General features: G+C 32.9%; 1 protein-coding gene across 1 annotated transcript; it reads left to right on the top strand.

Moving 5' to 3' along the window:
• The first annotated feature begins 18,848 nt into the window (after nt 1-18,848).
• LOC139521590 (uncharacterized) lies at nt 18,849-19,436 on the top strand. Its single transcript, XM_071315067.1, has one exon. It carries the CDS (start codon nt 18,849-18,851, stop codon nt 19,434-19,436), a length of 588 nt encoding a protein of 195 aa, XP_071171168.1.
• The last annotated feature ends 467 nt before the right edge of the window (nt 19,437-19,903 follow it).

Below are 19,903 nucleotides of genomic sequence, written 5' to 3'. Positions count from 1 at the left end.
ATTTGTAGCTTAAGTTACATTAACACATTTAACTTGTGTATTGGGAAATCAAATTCCCACCAATTTGATCAAGACCATGTAATACAATCATATAGAATAACTAAATTCATTAAAGGGATGTGTGAGACGATAAACGAACAATACATTTTAGTAAACAGTGTCTGATTTACATCTTAAGGGACGGTTAATAAAGCCATCGCTTGTAGATAACATATATATCTACCATTGTACACACAACAGTATACATACAGTTGGATATAAATAATCATAATACTTTCTTTAAAGACAATTTAGACGCAATTTAAGGATCAATTACATCATGCATATAACTTCTTATAAAAACAAACAAAAATAGTAATATTGACACTTATGTTATTGTATGCGAGCAACACTCTCAATAAAAAAAATCTTCTTTTTTTTTCGTTACCACTTGAAACAATTCTACTTGTATATTTAATGTTTCAAAGATGTGCACAACAACATCTTTTTTCTTTACTCATAATAGTTTAGTGGTTTGTTTTGAGAGCACAATAAACTAAAATACATCTTAGGAAGTTTTATGAAAGAGAAGGCTACAAACTCATGTGATCCTCGTCATTTTCATACAAACTATCATTTGTGTTTTGTTTTTTGTTTTTTTAATTTATAGGTTTCTCTGTTCTGTTTGAATATAATAAGTCCTTAATTGTATTCTATGTTGCACATATTGAATAAAATCGATCTAATTGAATTCTTGGTTTAGTAGCTTCCTTGTCAGAAGCAACCCTCTATCAAGAAAATCATGAAATAAAAATGCAAGCATCAATTAAGAGATATATTCTCCAAAGACAGACACTGCTCAGATATTGCTTCATAAAAACGGAAAGTTTATAACTAGCTAGGAGTCTGAAATCATCTGTTTTGTAGTAGGTATTTTGTGAAAACCGACCCTCATTGACAGTTTCTAAATAAAAGTCACGAAATAAAGCATACTTAACTGTACATGCTGTAGCTGTGACATTCTGTACTTAAAGTTAGATGGAATAGATGCATAAAACAAGCCACCAAAATTAAAGTAGTCAAGTGAGAGGAAATAATCTATAAAGTAGAACGAAAGGTTAAGGCTAATGCTAGTTTCTTGATGATCTTCAAAAACTTCCTGTGTGAAATCTCTTTCTAGGAATCAAGGAACAAGTTGCAAGAAGAAGAGCACAGTTTGTTCCCATGAATTTGCAGATCGTTTGTGTAAAACGTGTCTGCCGAACGTAACAAATAGGTTGTCTATTAAGAAATCTAAATATCTATATTCATACTGTAAGTTTCAGAGTGTTATCTGTTTGAATCAAAGTGTTATTCTACTTTAAATTATTTTTTTCTTTCCTTAAATAAGATGCTTGTATCTACGTTGGCTATTATTGTTTTGTAAAACAAAGTAACCTATCTTTGTCAAATTATTTTTAAGTTTTTAATAGGGAACACTTGTGTAGATGGAGGGAAAAGTCAAATGTTTTTTAAAATACTATAGTATTGCAAGAGGAAAGAGACTTGGATTGTAGCACTATAAAATTGCTTGGATAGACGCTTATTTGGATGAACTCCATCGACATTTTCTTCATTTATGTTTTACTTGTTTTCACTGGTGCACGGGCTTGTTGTTGTCTGTATCTACTGCAATGTAATAAGTATTTTTTCAAGTCCAAATCAAAGTTAAAAATCTAACCTGCATACATTTTGAGGTAAACAAAATACGGTCTAAAACAGACCATTTTGTACTTTAGAGACTATTGTTATCAATGTTAATGAGAATGTTATTAGAGATTTCCCTTTGCAACCTTTTCCCCCTCATTGCTTCAAAGAAGAAAATCGTCTGTTTGTGAACATAAGAGAAGAAATATACATTGGATTTAAATCAAATTAACAACTCATCTGTAGTTGTACTGACAGCTTCCAATCATTTTTAAGACAGACATATAATTTGATCAGACATTAAGATCATCACGACATCTTTGTTTGTAAATAATTTTCTTCGGTAGTAATGTCATCAAGTAGAAAATACTTCGTTGACAATGAGTCTGCGCATGCTCATACCCAAAATACAATGACAGCCCGTTAATCATCAATTTGTCTACAATTTGATTTACCTCGGTAACAGGACAATCAAATCATCATCTATTTTAACAAGAGCATCAAATATATTAAGTATTACAGTCTGTCTTTTATCTGACGCTATGCGGATGTTATTGTACAACAAATTACACCCAAAAGTAATAAGAGAAATCAATGCATAGTATTCTGATGTCAGAATCAATAAGGACACAACAAAGTAAATACTTCAATCCCGCCGCGTTTTTTTTTTTATTCCATAGAAGGTTGATATTTATAATTTTTATCTACCAAAAAGTTCTTATTCTTGTAACATGTGTTAAGTACTTCATGCAAGCTTTTTATATCGGTTAACAAAAAAATAAGTCATTATCAATGAAATCAAATTGTTTTTGATATCGTTCTGAGCATCAAATTTTCTTATGTTTTTTTTTTTATTATTATTTAGCTTCAATACATCATTCATGTTTTGAAAATGGTTGCATATCAGATATAAATTATCAAATGCATTTAACCAATATTACTATTAGATATATACCAAATCAAATGCTTAAAATTATTGCAAAAACATGGATTACAATGTAAGGACCTATGGTTTAGAATTATGTATGCAGAAATTTCAATTCATAAATCATTTAATCCAACCTTAAGAGCTAATTCACAAAATTGACCTTGACGAGTTTTTATCTACTATTTTTTTTGGTATAATTTTGTTAAATGTTAGATGCAAAACACGTAGATTAAATTAATATCGGAATAAAGAAATGGGTTGTGCTAGCACCCTTTTAAGTTTTTGTTGTGTTTATTATTTTTTGAAAAAAGGGGTGGTGATTTCCAAAAGATCCAACCGCGAATCAATTTTTGTTAGTAAAAACAAAAACCCAATTTAGATTTATAAATATATAACGTTAGCAGTTAATTTTGAGGACGTCAAAGCTACTTTTATATTTAGGTGAAATTATAAAATGAAGTTACTGAAAGTTATCTTACTGATGTTAGTTTTAGATGTTATCTATGTGAGTAAATCGTTTTCAGGTTTATATATTTGACGGACAAGTCTGTCTCTGACCGCCGCTATTTAACCAGATTTATCTCGTTTTACAACATTCAACATCATTAATTACCGTTAAATATGGCTGATTGGAATCCTCAAGTTTGTCCACAGTGACTCAAATGTTTTCATCGATCAACTGTTTGGAGTTTTTTTCCTATTCATCTTTTGGCAATCAATCAGATTGAAGATAGAGATATCCAGAATAAATGCATAATATCGTTCAGTTTGTATGATTTATTCTAAACCTATTTGACTTGATCTTTCAAGCCATTGATTGAGGTTTAAGGGAATAATGACAACATAAAGTTCGTGATTAGTTCGAAGAAAATTTGTTGAAATTTAACATTAATTGATATAATAATCTCTATGCTATGGATCTTGTGCTTCAAAAACATTAAAAGATACTTAAAAGGTAAGTAAATTTGAATTTGTAATTCACGAATTGACGTATTCTGGCGGGAATTTCAATAAACCATAAACATTCATCTATTTGTAGTTGGAGCTGTATTTTATACAAATATCTCATGCTTACAAGTGGTATTTGCCAAAAATACCGGTTGAGAGGTACAAATTTCCAGAGCCGTTAGGCGAGGGAAATTTGATTACCTCGAAATCGGTATTTTTGGCAAATACCCCTTGGAAGCATGATATAATTGTTTAATTCCACCGAATGTTCCACCTCAGAAAGTTTATTATAATCAGGTATCATAAGAAATTTCGACTTGAATGTATAATTTTTGCATACACTGTAGCTGTGCTCTTTGCGCAGTTAAATTGCATTGACTGTATAATCATTTCTTATCATTTTTTTTATTTACAGTCACTGACTGTATATATATATCTCCCTTTTTATGATAATAAGCTGGTTCTCGGCTGACTACTTCACTTTGTTCATCAGTGTCAGTGAAACGTAATACAAGTGGATTCCAGTTTAATGTGACAAGTTGACAATTCGTTTCCGTTGAGTTTTATTTATGACGTCATTCCCAGAATGTTTACGCCATTCGCACCAAATTCAATAATGATACTTTTTATTCTAAATATTTCATCTGGAACCATATATTTAGAATGACCATGAATTTGTCATATCAGAATAGAAATAATTCATTGAGTTATTTTTAGACATGGTATTCCCCATCTGCCATGGTATTTGCTAGGGTATTTCCCATCTGCCATGGTATTTGCTAGCACATGGAATTCCCTAATGGCTAATACCCCGGCAGAGAAAAGAAAATCTCAATATATAGAAATTGGTGAAAAATACCATGTTTCTCATCCAATCAAAATACAGCATTATTACATAAGGTGGAATTAGAGTAAAAACAAGATTTGTACATTGTATGTGTTCTGGACCATATGAGTATTTGGACCATACTCGTATGGTCCTGACCATATGCGTATACTGATATGGTCCGACCATATGAGTATATTATACTCGTTTGGGTATTAATGGACCGGACCATACGAGTATTTGGGCCATATAGGCATTTTTTTTCAAAAAGCTACAAACGTTTCGAAAATACCAAAAACTTTATTTTAAAAAAAACAATGAAGGCTACATGAAAATGTAATAATTTTATAATTCAAAGGCTAAATAAAAACGTTATATTGATTCCATAGTTAGTTTTCATCCTTAATTGCATTAGTGTATATAGACTAAAGATGTCATTTACTTCCTCACGATACTTTGCTTTTTTTTTTGCCTGTGCACGTCTTTGTTGTGCACAATTCTTTCCAGTTAAAGTTCTTGCTTGCAAGTGAACAGTTAGCCTTCTTAGCACGTGCATTCTAATGTGTCTACGGTGTTTTAAAGAAGCCTAGGATCTCAAATATCGTAACATGACTGCAGTAAACCGTATTCACAAGACAACGTAAATAAACTATGATCATTGACGGTGACTTCTTGTGTAACGTATAAAAAAAGAAGATTTGGTATGATTGCCAATGAGACAGTTCATTACAGAAAGTTTTTAAAGTTATCTTCCCAAGTCGACATATTGTCATTAACTCGTAATAACAAATAGGTAATTACCATCGGTATAAAATGTGTTTCTTATCATTTTAATTAGTGAGTAAAATTAACTATGTGACACTGCTTATTTTTATTTAGTTAATCATTTTATTATAATGTTATAATAAAATGACCTATATATATATGATAACGTCTTTTTACAGACGTGACGGCGAAAACGGTCCTACCATGTGAAGATTTTTTCAGTCTTTTAAAATTATACGTGTAACAGAGTGTTGATTACCCCGACCATACGTGTACGGTCGGGCCATACGCGAATGGTCCAAGTACTCATATGGTCCGGACCATATATAAGTATAAATTATCCTTTTTAGCTTGGAAACCTCTTTCAGTATATTCGAATTTATAATGAATCAAGTTGGTAGAATGAAAAAAATACCACTATCATTTTACTCACAATCCTCTGTGTAAATCATGAATTTACAGTTCAATGAATAATTTAAATGTTGATGCATATATTGATCGCATCACTGCATTTAAAATTCATCAAAGATACCAGGAGTAAACTTCTTGTATGACAAACGCCCGATTTGTCTTCAAAAGACTCATCAGTTACACTCGAAATAAAAAAACCATTTCAAATAAGGCAGGAAGTTTAGGAGCATGGATGACGCAAAAATTCCGAATGGTTTTGCCAAATAGTGCTAAGGTAATCCTGAACACCACAGATACAGGTAAGTCTGCTACATACCGTAACTCAGACATTACATGGAAGTATCTGTTCATAATTAAATATTACGACATATGAAAAAACCTTTACTTTTGAATTGTAAACACTCATTATCTATATCTAGCTATTAGTCTTGTCTTTATTTAAAAAAAAACTTTCATTGCGATATAGTTATAGTCATCAAAGGTACCAGGATTATAATTTGACACACTCAAGATGCGCATTTCGTCTACATAAGACTCATCAGTGACGCTCATATTAAAATAGTTAAAAAGCCAAATGAGTACAAAGTTGAAGAGCATTGAGGACCTGAAATTCCAAAACGTTGTGTCAACTACTGCTAAGGTAATCTATTGCTGGGATAAGAAAATCCTTAATTCTTAAAAAAAAATTTGGCAACAGGAATTTTTTTTTAAATGACCATATAATTGATATTAATGTCAGCACTGAAGTGCTGAATTTTTGTGCCGAGGATGCGTAAATAGATCACAAATCAATCGTTCGACTTTACATCTACATAGGCAAGACCTTACATCTTGAGACTTACACTTTTTTTTCTCCAGCGATTAGTTAATATCTTTACCTCTTCTGTACTAGACTTTACATCTCGTTTTTAGGCTTTGAAACTACTACTCTTTAGTATCTGTATAACAGTAATAGACCTACAAGACTCGACCAACCAAAACCAATTTCAAAACAACAACAAGTTACAATGATAACCACTAAACATTAGGTTCATACATTTTTACGGTCGTATCTGATTGACATTTAACTAGTTGGAAGTTTTATTTGAGAGAAAATCTCAACATTGTTCCAGAATATCACAGCCGATACCAGGCAATCTCAACCTGACATACTTTTTAAAATTTTTAGCTTAATAAAATCATATTCATAAACAAAAAGAAAATGAAACTATTACTATACGTTTATAGTGACAAAGTAGAACACTTATATGCTGAAATAGACATTATATAGCTGACTATGCGGTATGGGCCTTGCTCATTGTTGAAGGCCGTACGGTGACCTAAAGTTGTTAATGTCTGTGTCATTTTGGTCTCCTGTGGACAGTTGTCTCATTGGCAAATCAAACCACATCTTCTTTTTTATATTTACATATTGATGAACTCTTTGTTATTTGGTCAAAACCTCACAAAGCTGACCGTAATCTACCTGTGAGAGAAACGTCAAAATCATATTGGTCCGAATTATGAACGAGAAAATCTCTCATATAGTTATCTGTGACATTACATTCTCCTACTTATCCAAATATTTACAGCTCGACAATACATTGATAAAACGTGCCAGTAAACATATTTTCTCACATAACCATTTGGTGAGATTGTATGGTTTACAGGCGTTAAATAAAAAGTAGGGTAAATTTAATACAACTGACATGACAGTAACAATACATAAAACGGCTTCCTAAACTTTACCGTTCTAACACTACTATTGTAGAATTGGGCGACTAATCATAGCTAAAACGAGTAACGTATTTGTATTGCAACTATTTACAACCACTGGGTCGATAACACAGCTGGTGGAGTTTTTATTCCCTAAGGGTATCACAAGCCCAGAAGTCAGCACTGTGCTGACATGAATTATAATTGTTATGGTCATATCTATGAATTAACCGTTGACAAATCTTTTGAATGTTTGAAATTCTAAGGCTTTTCTTCCTAATACTTAACCATAGTTAGGTGTGTTTGGCAAAACTTTAAACTTCGATTTTTATTTATTTATTTATTTATGAGTCTTTTGTAGACAAAACGTGCGTCTGGCGTAAATACAAAATTTAATCCTGGTATCTTTGATTTGTTTATTTACAACCACTGAGTCGATGCCACTGCTGGTAAAGTTTTAATTCCCCGATGAAATCACCAGCCTAGTAGTCAGCACTTCTGTGCTGATATGAATTATCATAGATATATATGGTCATATTTATAAATTAATTGTTTACAAAAATTTAGAATTTTTGAATGCTCAGGCGTTTCTACCTCAGGAATACCTAATCTGTATATGACAAAACTTTTAGGAATTTTGGTCCTCAATGCTCTTCAACTTCGTACTTTATTTGGCCTTTTTTGGATTCGAGCGTCACTAATGAGTCTTTTGTAGACGAAACGCACGTCTACCGTAAATAGAAAATGATACTGGTATCTATGATGAGTTTATTTACAACCACGGAGTCGATGCCACTGCTGGTGGATAATTTCCCGAGAGTATCACCAGTCCAATAGTCAGCACGTCTGTGCTGACATGAACTATCATTAATATGGTCATATATTTAAATTAACTGTTTACAATAGATCGATCTATTATGCTAGTTTAATCCACCAAGTGACAATGATGATGCTGCTCTCAAGGGGTATTTCAGCAAGTGACGGTAAAGTGAGAAAAAAAAATAGTACCACATATTTTTAATGTTATACAAATTATCTATACTTTTGATGAACAACTATACATCAAGTCCTTGTAAATAAGTTAACATTACAATTTATACCGAGGCTACAAATTTTGAAATCAACTTACCTCACGACTTTTATAAATGTTCTTGAATGCTGAAACGTCTCATGATATTTATACAGAAATATCAAAAATTAATAATTCATTCCCATACTAAGTGACCATCCAAACTGCTATATTTGACAACCGTACGCATAATTTCATAAAGCAATTATGCAAATCATAATTACTTTAAATTTGTGTAAAAGAGGGACGAAAGACACAATATAACAGATCGGTTTAAAAATTTTACACAATGATTTTAAAAATGAATAGTTCGTTCCCATACTCAGTGGACATACAAACTGGGATTTATACAATTACATTTAGTAGATAGATTCAACAACACTGACTGTTAATGATGATATTTTTTCGTTACATTATAGAGAAATTTAAATATACTGTCGACATTTACCCAAAGGAACTAACTTTAAATAATTCAAATATGAACGCTATTATTCTGTCCTTTCCCCAGATTTCAATATTTCAGTTTTACAAGGGGAAATTCAACACTAAAATTTACGACAAAAGGGACTATTTTTCGTTCTTGATTGTTATTTTTCCTTGTTTGGAAGGTGATGTTCATTTGGCACCATCTTACTGTGTTTATGTTTCCCAACTTGTTCGCTATGACCGTGTCTGTTCTGACGTTTTATATTTTAAAGAACGTAATGAATGTAATAAATTGTTAAGTCAGGAATCTCGTTTCCACAAATTACAAATGTACTTAAAACTTAGATTCTTCCATATATATAAAGATTTGGTTTTGTAGTTCGGTTGTACCTGTAGAAATCTTATTTTAAACAGGATAGCACATCCTCATTTAACAGAGATGTTGTGTACCGTTCTCGGAGATTTAGAAACGATCCTGGTAAACTTATCAATCAGAATGTGGTGGGGTTGTCTATCGCATTTGGTATTTTGTCAGTTTTTTCTAACTCTGGTTTTTTTTTATGTTTTTCAAAGAATTCTAGTGATTTTATGATTGTGAAATGCTTTGCTTGAAACACATAATTATTGGTTAGTTGTAGCGGATACTTCTCAAGCATTTTCTATTTTCTAAGTTCTTTTAAACTCGGTTTTGAAGTTTCTCTAAGCGTATTATGCTTGCCAGAGAAACATAGCATTATTGGTTAGTTGTAACGGATACTTCTGAAACATTTTGTATTTTCTAAGTTCTTTTAAACTCGGGTTTGAAGTTTCTCAAAGAGTATTATGCTTGCCAGAGAAACATATCATTATTGGTTAGTTGTAACGGATACTGCTCAAGCATTTTGTATTTTCCAGTTCTTTTAAACTCGATTTCGAAGTTTCTAAAAGGGTATTATGGTTAACACTCTTTTGCCATACAATGCAGTATACAAGTATCTTGGATGTTTATAATAACAAATGTAAAATACATAAATGTTACAGAGTGCAATTTAAAATTAATTTCGTTATCAATTATTTTTTAAGTAAAGGTTTTAACGAATTACGTTTTCACTAAAATCAAAAATAAACTGCCTTAAAATATGAACAAGGATTTTAGAAGATTATTTTTACTGTCATTCATGAGTCTTTTTCGAAGTTCCAGAACATGACATCTTGATTGAAAATTTCCGTTTCTGTTTTCAATATTCGAAGATTGGTGATTCTGTTATTGCTGTATGTTCACGTTGTATTTTATATAAAGGTAAAAGATTATCAATTATATACATATATGGAGTTATTTTCTTTCAGAACGACAGGTCATTCTTTTCAGAATCAACCCGGACGATACCATGTTTCAATGATATATGCTCCAAGGCATAAAATAATGACCTGTGTGAGTTCATTATTTTCCTTGATAAACATGCAATCTATGGTTTACTTCAAAACTTTATTCGTCTAATAGTTTTTTGTTGCCGATTTGGAAATTTATTTTTTAAAGTTCAATGGATGATAGGTGTAAAAGAAACCGTCATTGTAGTCCCGCATTTTAATTTTAGAGACAATGTGAAGTTTTGATAATTAATCGCTACAATAAAGAAACATTATCATATATGTCAGATAAATTTTAATGTAGACTTTCATAAAATAAATCCAGATTTAACATATTTGTGTGCAAGATTTTGAAAATCTTATTGAGTCAAACTGAATAGGTTGATTGATTTTTGGTTGCTTGCTTAACGTCCAGTGGCAAATATTCATGCATGTTCAGAACGATACACACTGAATAGGAAATCAGACTGTGACCTACATGTATTTATATTCGTCTTCGTGTCAGTTGTTAACTTTTTAAAATTTATGTATACCTTTTACCCTTTCAAAATATAAACTTATAAGATAATCTTATATTCTATTGGATATGATTAACGTATCTCACGAAAGGGTCGGAGGGTATATAATTATATCCTGATTATCTTTTAATAAAATGTATTGCTATTTGAAAGACAATCTTTCTGAATTTTTCATTCGATTCATTAAAATTGTTAAAAAATAACCACTTTTCCGCGAAAGAAATAACATGACAAATAGAAAAAAAACCATACACCCTCCCCCTTTTCCATAAGCTAAGTGGTACAATAAATTAAAGTACTTACAATGTGTCTTGTATTTGTCATACACCGTTATCGGATGGTAACAATACATGTGTGTCTTACTTCATGCAGTTAAAGTAATATTTTTATTGTGTATGGATAATAATTTTTAAAAGGTTTATATCTAAATTATTTAGTGAGTTGTATTTCACATTCTAAATGAGCCGCAGGGCGTATTAAGTACACACTTTACTGATGTAATCTCATTGCAATTTATACCATAAATCTCACTATAATACATTATATTAATACAATAACCAAATATATATTTGCCGACTGCCCAACGTAATCTAGGGATCACAAAGAAAGGGATTAAAAGATCCCAAATTATAAACCAAGTTTTCTAGATACTGATAATCTCATATCTAAGGAATCAGCAATGTAATCATCTTTGCTAATATCTGATTTCCATCTTCCATGACGTTTAATACATCTCTCATTTACTTCTGACCAGGCTGCTGCAGAAGCACCACCAGAACGTAAAGAATGCAAACCTAGGTTCAAGTCAGGAGCTACAGTCTTTAATCTACGTACAATATTCTCTTTTGTGGCTGTATAGCTTAACTTCTTATTCTTATATATCAACTTAGCTAACCCCATAGACCTAAAAATCGGTCGAAATATAAAATAATCCGAATTAACATCCAAACTAGCAAGTGAAATGTATCGCTTATACATAACAACTGGACATGCCAAAGTGTTACCACTAGAAATAAGTATCTCGTTACCTTGTCTGTATTGATCGGTCTTGGACCGGGGCAGAAAAACAGAAATATGATCATCAAAAATCTTAACATCCCTACATATAATAGAACTTAATTCGTCATAGCGCAAAAATCCAGCATAGCCTATCAAAATCATAGTCAAATCTCTAACAATAAGCAAGTCATTTTCAAATTCATTAATTTTACAGAGTTCAAGTATTATATCCGAGGTAACAGGGTCCTTCTTTACGACTGGTTTTCCATTTAATCTTTTACATGATTGAGCTAACGAATGAATGTAAGCGTTATTTGTAGGATCAACGTAACCATAAAGCTCATGTACCCACTTTAAAGCATAAATTATCGAATCTAAAGTACAAGGTGATGACTTTTTGTCAAGCAATAAAGTTAAAAAACAATGAAACATGAATCGGATCTGCTGGTAAATCGTTAAAACCATATCCTTGAGCAAAAGATCTCCAACGATTATAACTAGCAAAGTACTTTGTAGTATTGTCACCAAGTTCACCCGAACATCCTACAGTACTCTTCTCTACAATCTCCACAACATGTTGCCTCAGTCCTAAGCCTGAAAATCGCAAATATGGATCATTAGAACATAATATTTAAAGCTATCAACCTAAATTTAAGTGGCCATTTCCCGAAAATGCCGTTTTTACCGGCACCCTTCACTATCTATAACTTTGTCATTTGTAAGATAAATAGCGTCTGAAACAAAACTCTTAAAAATTTCTTGTGCACAAAGTAAAGGCCAAAATGCCGCCGATTTCCATTCTGGTATAACCAAAATACCATTAGCACGCTCATTGCACATTTTGTTTACTGTTTTTGCAATCAAAGAAGGTGGGGGTACCAACCAATTGTTGTCATTTCCCCAATATTGACTAAAACTGTCAACTGCTTCAGTTCCTGGGCACCATATAACTGAATTGAAACGCGAACAATGTGTATTGTAATGAGTGGCAAATCGGTCTATGCTACACGGACCCCAAATATTGTTTAAGAAACTGAATGTTTCATCGTTTAAAGACCAGTCATCGTTATCTGTATAACGACTAAGTTGATCTGCATACACATTCTGAGCCCGAGAGACCCAGCGAGTCTGAATATTGATGTTTTTCTAAAATATTAATCGCAGTTTTTTGTAGTGACAAATTTCTGCTCCCCACCGTCAAAATACGTGCAACATTTTGATTGTCACTGTTGACTCGAACTAATTTGTTCTCCAACAACGAATCTTGAGTATACAAAACTCTCTTGACGCATTCAAGTTCACGCCAAGTTGAACTCTCAAAAGGTTCATTACCTACCCAGTTACCGAATACTTCGGTACGATCATAAGTGGAACAAAAACCACCAAAGCCTACATCTGAGGCATCACAAAACAAATCGACATCAAAATTGTCGTGAAAATTAACTGTGCTTATATTCACAACTTTACTATTCCTTGCTCTGCAAGAAACTCTCCAAAATTCTAACTCATCAATAGTTTCTGATGTAATTTTTATAGATGCCTCCAAGCTTGCTCTACCGTTAACACAAGCATATAAAAATCTTGTTCTCAATCTCACGAGATCACCAAATACTATTTGCATTGATATGAGTTGACCGACTATGCCCGTAAAAATTCGAGCCTTTAACAAAACTTTACCTCTTCCAATCTCGGAAAGTATATATTTTACAGTTTGCTCTGCTTTATCTATTCTCTCAGGACTGACAAATATTCTACCAGTTTCAGTATTCCAAATGAAACCTAACCATTTCAATTTTTGGCATGGATCCCAAACACATTTTTCATGTGCAATTAGAAAACTTAGCTTTTGAAGTTGAAATTTTACAAACTGACTACTTTTTTGACAAGATTCAAAATCTTTACCACCTCCCAAACCATCATCTAAAACATAATAATTTGTGTGCCTTTAGATCTGAAATACTTTACAACTTCTCTGAGAACTTTGGTAAATATGTAACCAGCAGTAGCCAATCCGAATGGCAAGACATTAAAAACGAAGTATCTGTTTGCACCATTTATCTCCCATGCAAAACCTAAATATTCTTTGTGCAATTCAACAATATCAATATGGTGATAAGCACTTTTTAAATCATAGCCATATAGAAAATCATGTTGGTGAAAAATTTCCCTTGCTAACTTTGTGTCTTCATATTTAAATCTAAATTTAAATAAATGAGGATTGATGTGTCTACAATCCAATACCAACCTGGGTTTGCTCGATTTATTAAAATCAACGGTCAAAGGATTAACTACACAAGGTATCTCATTTACTTCTGATATACAACCTTTTGACCACAAAGTTTCAATTTCTGACTTAACAAAACTTGCGTTATCAAGAGATGATCTGTTATTTCTAATGATTTTATGATCTGGTTCTGTTCTGAAAGGTATCTTACACCCGTTTTGTATAACATCAATTATATATGTATCACCTGTGATTAATCTCCATTCATCGATAGCATTTTTCAACCTACCTACTGGACTAACCGGTTTTTCCACATTAGTAACAAGATCAACAGTTTGTAAACAATCAATTGTTACTGAAACCTTCTCATTGGCGTTACTTATTTTGGAATTATTGCAATAAAAATTATTATCTGAGCTACAAAATAAGCTTGAACTATGTAAGTTTGATAAATATAAAGAATTATTTATCTTTTGTTTTCTATCAGGACAATTATCTGCCCAGTGCCCCCTTTTTCCACAATTGAAACACTTTCCAGGCTTGAAGGAATCATCTTTACCTGCATTCCTGGAATAAGGAACTTGTCTGGGTTTGATGCTTTTCTTGTTTTTTTCTGCTTTACTCTTGCGCTCTGCTCTAGACTGAGCTCTTAACATTTTTTTCTCATCTTCGGAGTCTTCTGTTATTGGGTTGGCAACATACTCATTTACCACTTTCCATCCGAGTTGAGATAAAACTGCAAGTTTAATTAACTTTTGTCTCTCTTGCACAATGTTAATACCTTCTGAAATCCTGGATTCAACGTTCTGTACGATGGCTCTGGTCAAATCATGAACTTCTAAGCTTGACTTCGCCTCTTTCAGCTTTGTTAGAACCTTCACACCATACTTGAATTGGTTTTCGTTGCCCTTCCTCTGAAAAGTATAGTTATCGGTCAGAGTTTCCTCAATCTTGACCATTTGAGTCTGCGAAATTTCTTGTTGACTTTCTTGTAAGGTGGTCTGCAAATTTGTCAGTTTACTGTCCATTATACCGTTTATACTGTTCAATAAATCCTGTTGAGATGTTGATATGGCATTGGAAACTTCTCTCAAAATGACATTTCTTAAAGGGCTGCTCAACATATCGGTGTCCATATTGACTGTATCAGTGTTGGGTAGAGAGTGATTACTCCACGGGATTATGGATTATTTCCCGCTCATTTATTACATGTACATGTAAACATGTGATAATCACATGATTAATCAGACGGAACGGTTACGACAATAAAAACCTTAAAATATGCATTATTTATAACAGAATTAACTGCTTACATTATTTAAAGTGCAGTTTTGATATTAGCATTTTGCATTTTGTATTTATCTTTATTCATTTGCCGTTAGTCGGAATTCGCGAGAAATAGAAGCGGCAAGGCATAAATAAAATCACTTTTAGGAATTGTATTTTCATATGAAAGCAATTACATTTAAAATGAAACAAAATGGTATGGAATGAAATAAGGCGGGATTGGAAACAAAAGGGTAACACATTTTAATTGCTACATTACAATAGTCAGAATAAAAACAAACTATTGACATGGGCCCGGAGTGAACATACTCTTTACACACGATGATGTACGAATGGAAGATGCCCCTGTCAGGGATGATTGCACTTATGCAGTAATGGGATATAATCTCTTATTCTCAGGCGAGAACGATTATTTTTGAAAATGCACATTCTTTCTTGAAAATGTGATTCAAACACACTTTATAGAAACGTCACCAGATATAAATATATCCTTTGCAAAGTTTTTAACTTTGAACACAAGACGATTATGTCTGCAATTTACAAGATCGTGGTGCTGAAATAAAAACATTAAGAATGTCTAACATGAACTTGAAGTGCCCTTAACATAGAAAATTCCGAAACGTTTTGACAATGACGGCCAAAGCAATCGTAAAAATTGTAAATGTTGGTGAAAAACGCAAATTCAGCACAACAAATTGCAATACATTATTCGAATCATATGGGAAGATTTCAGAAAATCTCTAGAGAAAAAAAGCAAACTGTAAACGATAAATTCTTTAGAATACATCAATCTGCGAGGAAAACAATAAAAAGATTTAAATCGTTTAAGTTGTACGAATATTGACTAACAGTTTCATATCGTGTTTTAAAAACTAATTAAGTTCACACACTAAACTCGAATTGGAAAATCATAAAAAAATCAAATAACATCAAATAGTGACACCAGAACATGTTAGAATCATGAATATGATTTGCATTCTGAATAATAAAGTTTAATAAACTTTATTCAAATTTCTTATATCATCCCTTCATTTCATTGGACACGCTGCATTTGTTTATGTTCACTAACCATTCATAAGCCCCGCCTACCAATAGCAAAATATGATAATATTAGCACAAGTTGTTAATGCCTAAAATTAACACCCGCATGAGCCCCAGGTTAGCTGATTCGAAACAATTAACAACCGCTACGGTCGAGTATTAAACCAATTTTTATTCCAACATATTTCCATCGTTGTGTTGTTGTTATGGAAATAACTTAGACAACAAAAAATGAATAATAAAGGTTATGGTATTTTTTTCAGTCGTTTAAATTCTTCTGTCGTTTAGATTAAGATTATAACTGGGGGAAATCCAACATATTTGTATCATGTTATATATTTCTATTAATTTATTTATTAACATCAACAACAACAAAAAAACGATAAAGTACACCAATTAGGTTTGAAAGTTTTGTCATACCTGCCTAAATGCATAATTATACATCATACTGGTTACAGCGATAGTGTTTATGAAGTAAATAAAGTTAAATGTTGTCCATATAAACTATGTACTAAAATAACTTGTAATTGTTTACATTTTTGCACTTGGATCTGTTGAAGAGTTGTTTAATTGACAGTCATACCTTATCTTTTATTTTTTGATGCATGTATTCTTTAACGGCAAGCAAGTCACTTCAAATGAGACAAATCACGTTCAGTCTCGCTTAGGAATGTACAATACTATTGATCAAAAATGAAAATGTTTTTATGTATCTTATTTGCAAATAGACTCACAAATCTGCACAAATATAGATATGACCTTGCAATGTTATGTGACAGCACATCCGTTACTATTGAACATGGCATTGCTTTTAGTAGTCCAAAAATTATTTTATTTCTTTGAATTTGATAACATCTTAACCTCAAAGGATCTCTTTTTGTTCTTATAAACATGTGGTATAACGATGTAAAGTTCATCTCCGCGGGATCGCATGGGAGTAAAAGTTTATTAAAAATATAAATCTTAGGATTTGTTTACTGAACAGGCAGGCGTAAGGACAAACAAAACCATCCAGTTTAAGCTTAAACTTTTATAATTTGTAGCTGGTGTTAGTACATATACTAAAGATGCGTATCTTGTCAGATCTGATTTATTACAGGTTGTCGAATTTGGTATTTGCCAAGTTTGTTTCTTTACTTATATTGAGGGTGCATACATATTCTCAGGATCATGTATTTTTAATATTATTCGACGATTGACAGAATGTTGTACTCTGTCTATTAAAAATAAAATTGTGCATACAGTTTGCAATCCACATATTTACCATATACAGAGTAAACTATATTTAGATTTTGTATTTTATTGGATGTTTAATTTTCACAACCATTTTATTTACCATTCAAGGCATGATGATTTATCAATTGTCATACAAGTGAGAGGTTTAGCTAGCGTGATGATATATCACTAGTCATACAAGTGTGAGGTTTATCTAGTGTGATGATTTCTCATAAGTCATACAAATGAGAGGTTTAGCTAGTGTGATAATTTCTCACTAGACGTACAAGTGAGAAGTTTAGCTAGTGTGATGATTTATCACTAGTCTACAAGTAAGAAGTTTGGCTAGTGTCATGATTTCGTGTAAAGAATCATCAGTCATACAAGTGAGAGATTTAGCTAGTGTGATGATTTATCACTAGTCATACAAGTGAGAGGTTTGGCTAGTGTGATGATTGATCACTAGACATACAAATGAGAGGTTGAGCTAGTGGGATTATTCATCGCTAGTCATACAAGTGGGACGTTTAGCTAGTATGAAGATTTCGTGTAGAGAATTACAAGTCATAAAAGTGAGAGGTTTAGCTAGTGTGATAATTTATCACTATTCTATCAGGTGAGAGGTTTAGCTTGTGTGATGATTTCGTGTAGAAAATCACCAGTCATACAAGTGAGAGGCTTAGCTAATGTGATGATTTCGTGTAGAGAATCACTAGTGAGAAGTTCAGTTAGTGTGATTATTTCGTGTAGAGAATCACCAGTCATAAAAGTGAGAGGTTAAGTTTGTGTGATGATTTCATGTAGAGAATCACCAGTTATATAAGTGAGAGGTTTAGTTAGCGTGATGATTTCGTGTAGAGAATCACCAGTTATACAAGTGAGAGGTTTAGTTAGTGTGATGATTTCGTGTAAAAATCACCAGTCATACAAGTGAGAGGTTTAGCTAGTGTGATGATTTCGTGTAGATAATCACCAGTCATACAAGTGAGAGGTTTAGCTAATGTGATGATTTCGTGTGCATGTCAGATCTGTGATGTTTTCGAATTAAAATTATTGCAATTTTCTGTAGACACGGGACGATATTTATCTAAACATTTAAAGTTATAAACTTTTTGTAAAACTATAGACATCGATCGGTTATCTATGTCGTCAGGTTGCTTTTTTCGTGGAAGTGAACCCCGGTCCAGGGTCTATTTCTAAAAAAATGTTTAAATTAAAACTGTCTATAGTTGTATAATTAAACGTCATTCAATCAATCAATCAATCAAAACAATCAAAAACTGTATTTTGAATTAAAATAAAACCTATCTGTCACATTCCATATTCTACTTGATAGTTAATTGAATGTTGCAGTCCTTACTGCTAAATGATCAATCTTTGACATTCCAAAAGTCCTACCGTACTGTAGTTAAAACTCACAGGATAGAACGAACCTAGGTGCAGCAATATCAAACTCACAGTATAGAACGAACATAGGTGCAGCAATGACAAACTCACAGGATAGAACGAACCTAGGTGCAGCAATAACAAACTCACAGGATAGATCGAACCTAGGTGCAGCAATAACAAACTCACAGGATAAAACGAACCTAGGTGCAGCAATGACAAACTCACAGGATAGATCGAACCCAGGTGCAGCAATAACAAACTCACAGGATAGATCGAACATAGGTGCAGCAATGACAAATTCGCAGGATAGAACGAACCTAGGTGCAGCAATAACAAACTCACAGGATAGAACGAACCTAGGTGGAGCAATAACAAACTCACAGGATAGAACGAACCTAGGTGCAGCAATAACAAACTCACAGGATAGAACGAAGCTAGGTGCAGCAATATCAAACTCACAGGATAGAACGAATCTAGGTGCAGCAATAACAAACTCACAGGATAGAACGAACCTAGGTGCAGCAATAACAAACTCACAGGATAGAACGAACATAGGTGCAGCAATGACAAACTCACAGGATAGAACAAACCTAGGTGCAGCAATAACAAACTCACAGGATAGAACGAACATAGGTGCAGCAATGACAAAACCTAGGTGCATCAATAACAAACTCACAGGATAGAACGAACCTAGGTGCAGCAATAACAAACTCACAGGATAGAACGAACCTAGGTGCAGCAATAACAAACTCACAGGATAGAACGAACCTAGGTGCAGCAATAACAAACTCACAGGATAGAACGAACCTAGGTGCAGCAATAACAAACTCACAGGATAGAACAAACCTAGGTGCAGCAATAACAAACTCACAGGATAGAACGAACCTAGGTGCAGCAATAACAAACTCACAGGATAGAACGAACCCAGGTGCAGCAATAACAAACTCACAGGATAGATCGAACCTAGGTGCAGCAATAACAAACTCACAGGATAGAACGAACCTAGGTGCAGCAATAACAAACTCACAGGATAGATCGAACCTAGGTGCAGCAATAACAAACTCACAGGATAGAACGAACATAGGTGCAGCAATGACAAACTCACAGGATAGAACGAACATAGGTGCAGCAATAACGAAGATATGTGGAA

The sequence above is a fragment of the Mytilus edulis genome, chromosome 4 (assembly GCF_963676685.1).
Source record: "Mytilus edulis chromosome 4, xbMytEdul2.2, whole genome shotgun sequence".
NCBI classification, from domain to species: domain Eukaryota; kingdom Metazoa; phylum Mollusca; class Bivalvia; order Mytilida; family Mytilidae; genus Mytilus; species Mytilus edulis.
Note: the sequence above shows the minus strand (reverse complement) of the source record. Positions and strands in the feature narration are given on the sequence as shown.

Bases quoted from the DNA above. Each gene is read 5' to 3' on its own strand.
- LOC139521590 (XM_071315067.1), top strand. From the start codon at position 18,849: ATGACAAACTCACAGGATAGAACGAACCTAGGTGCAGCAATAACAAAC.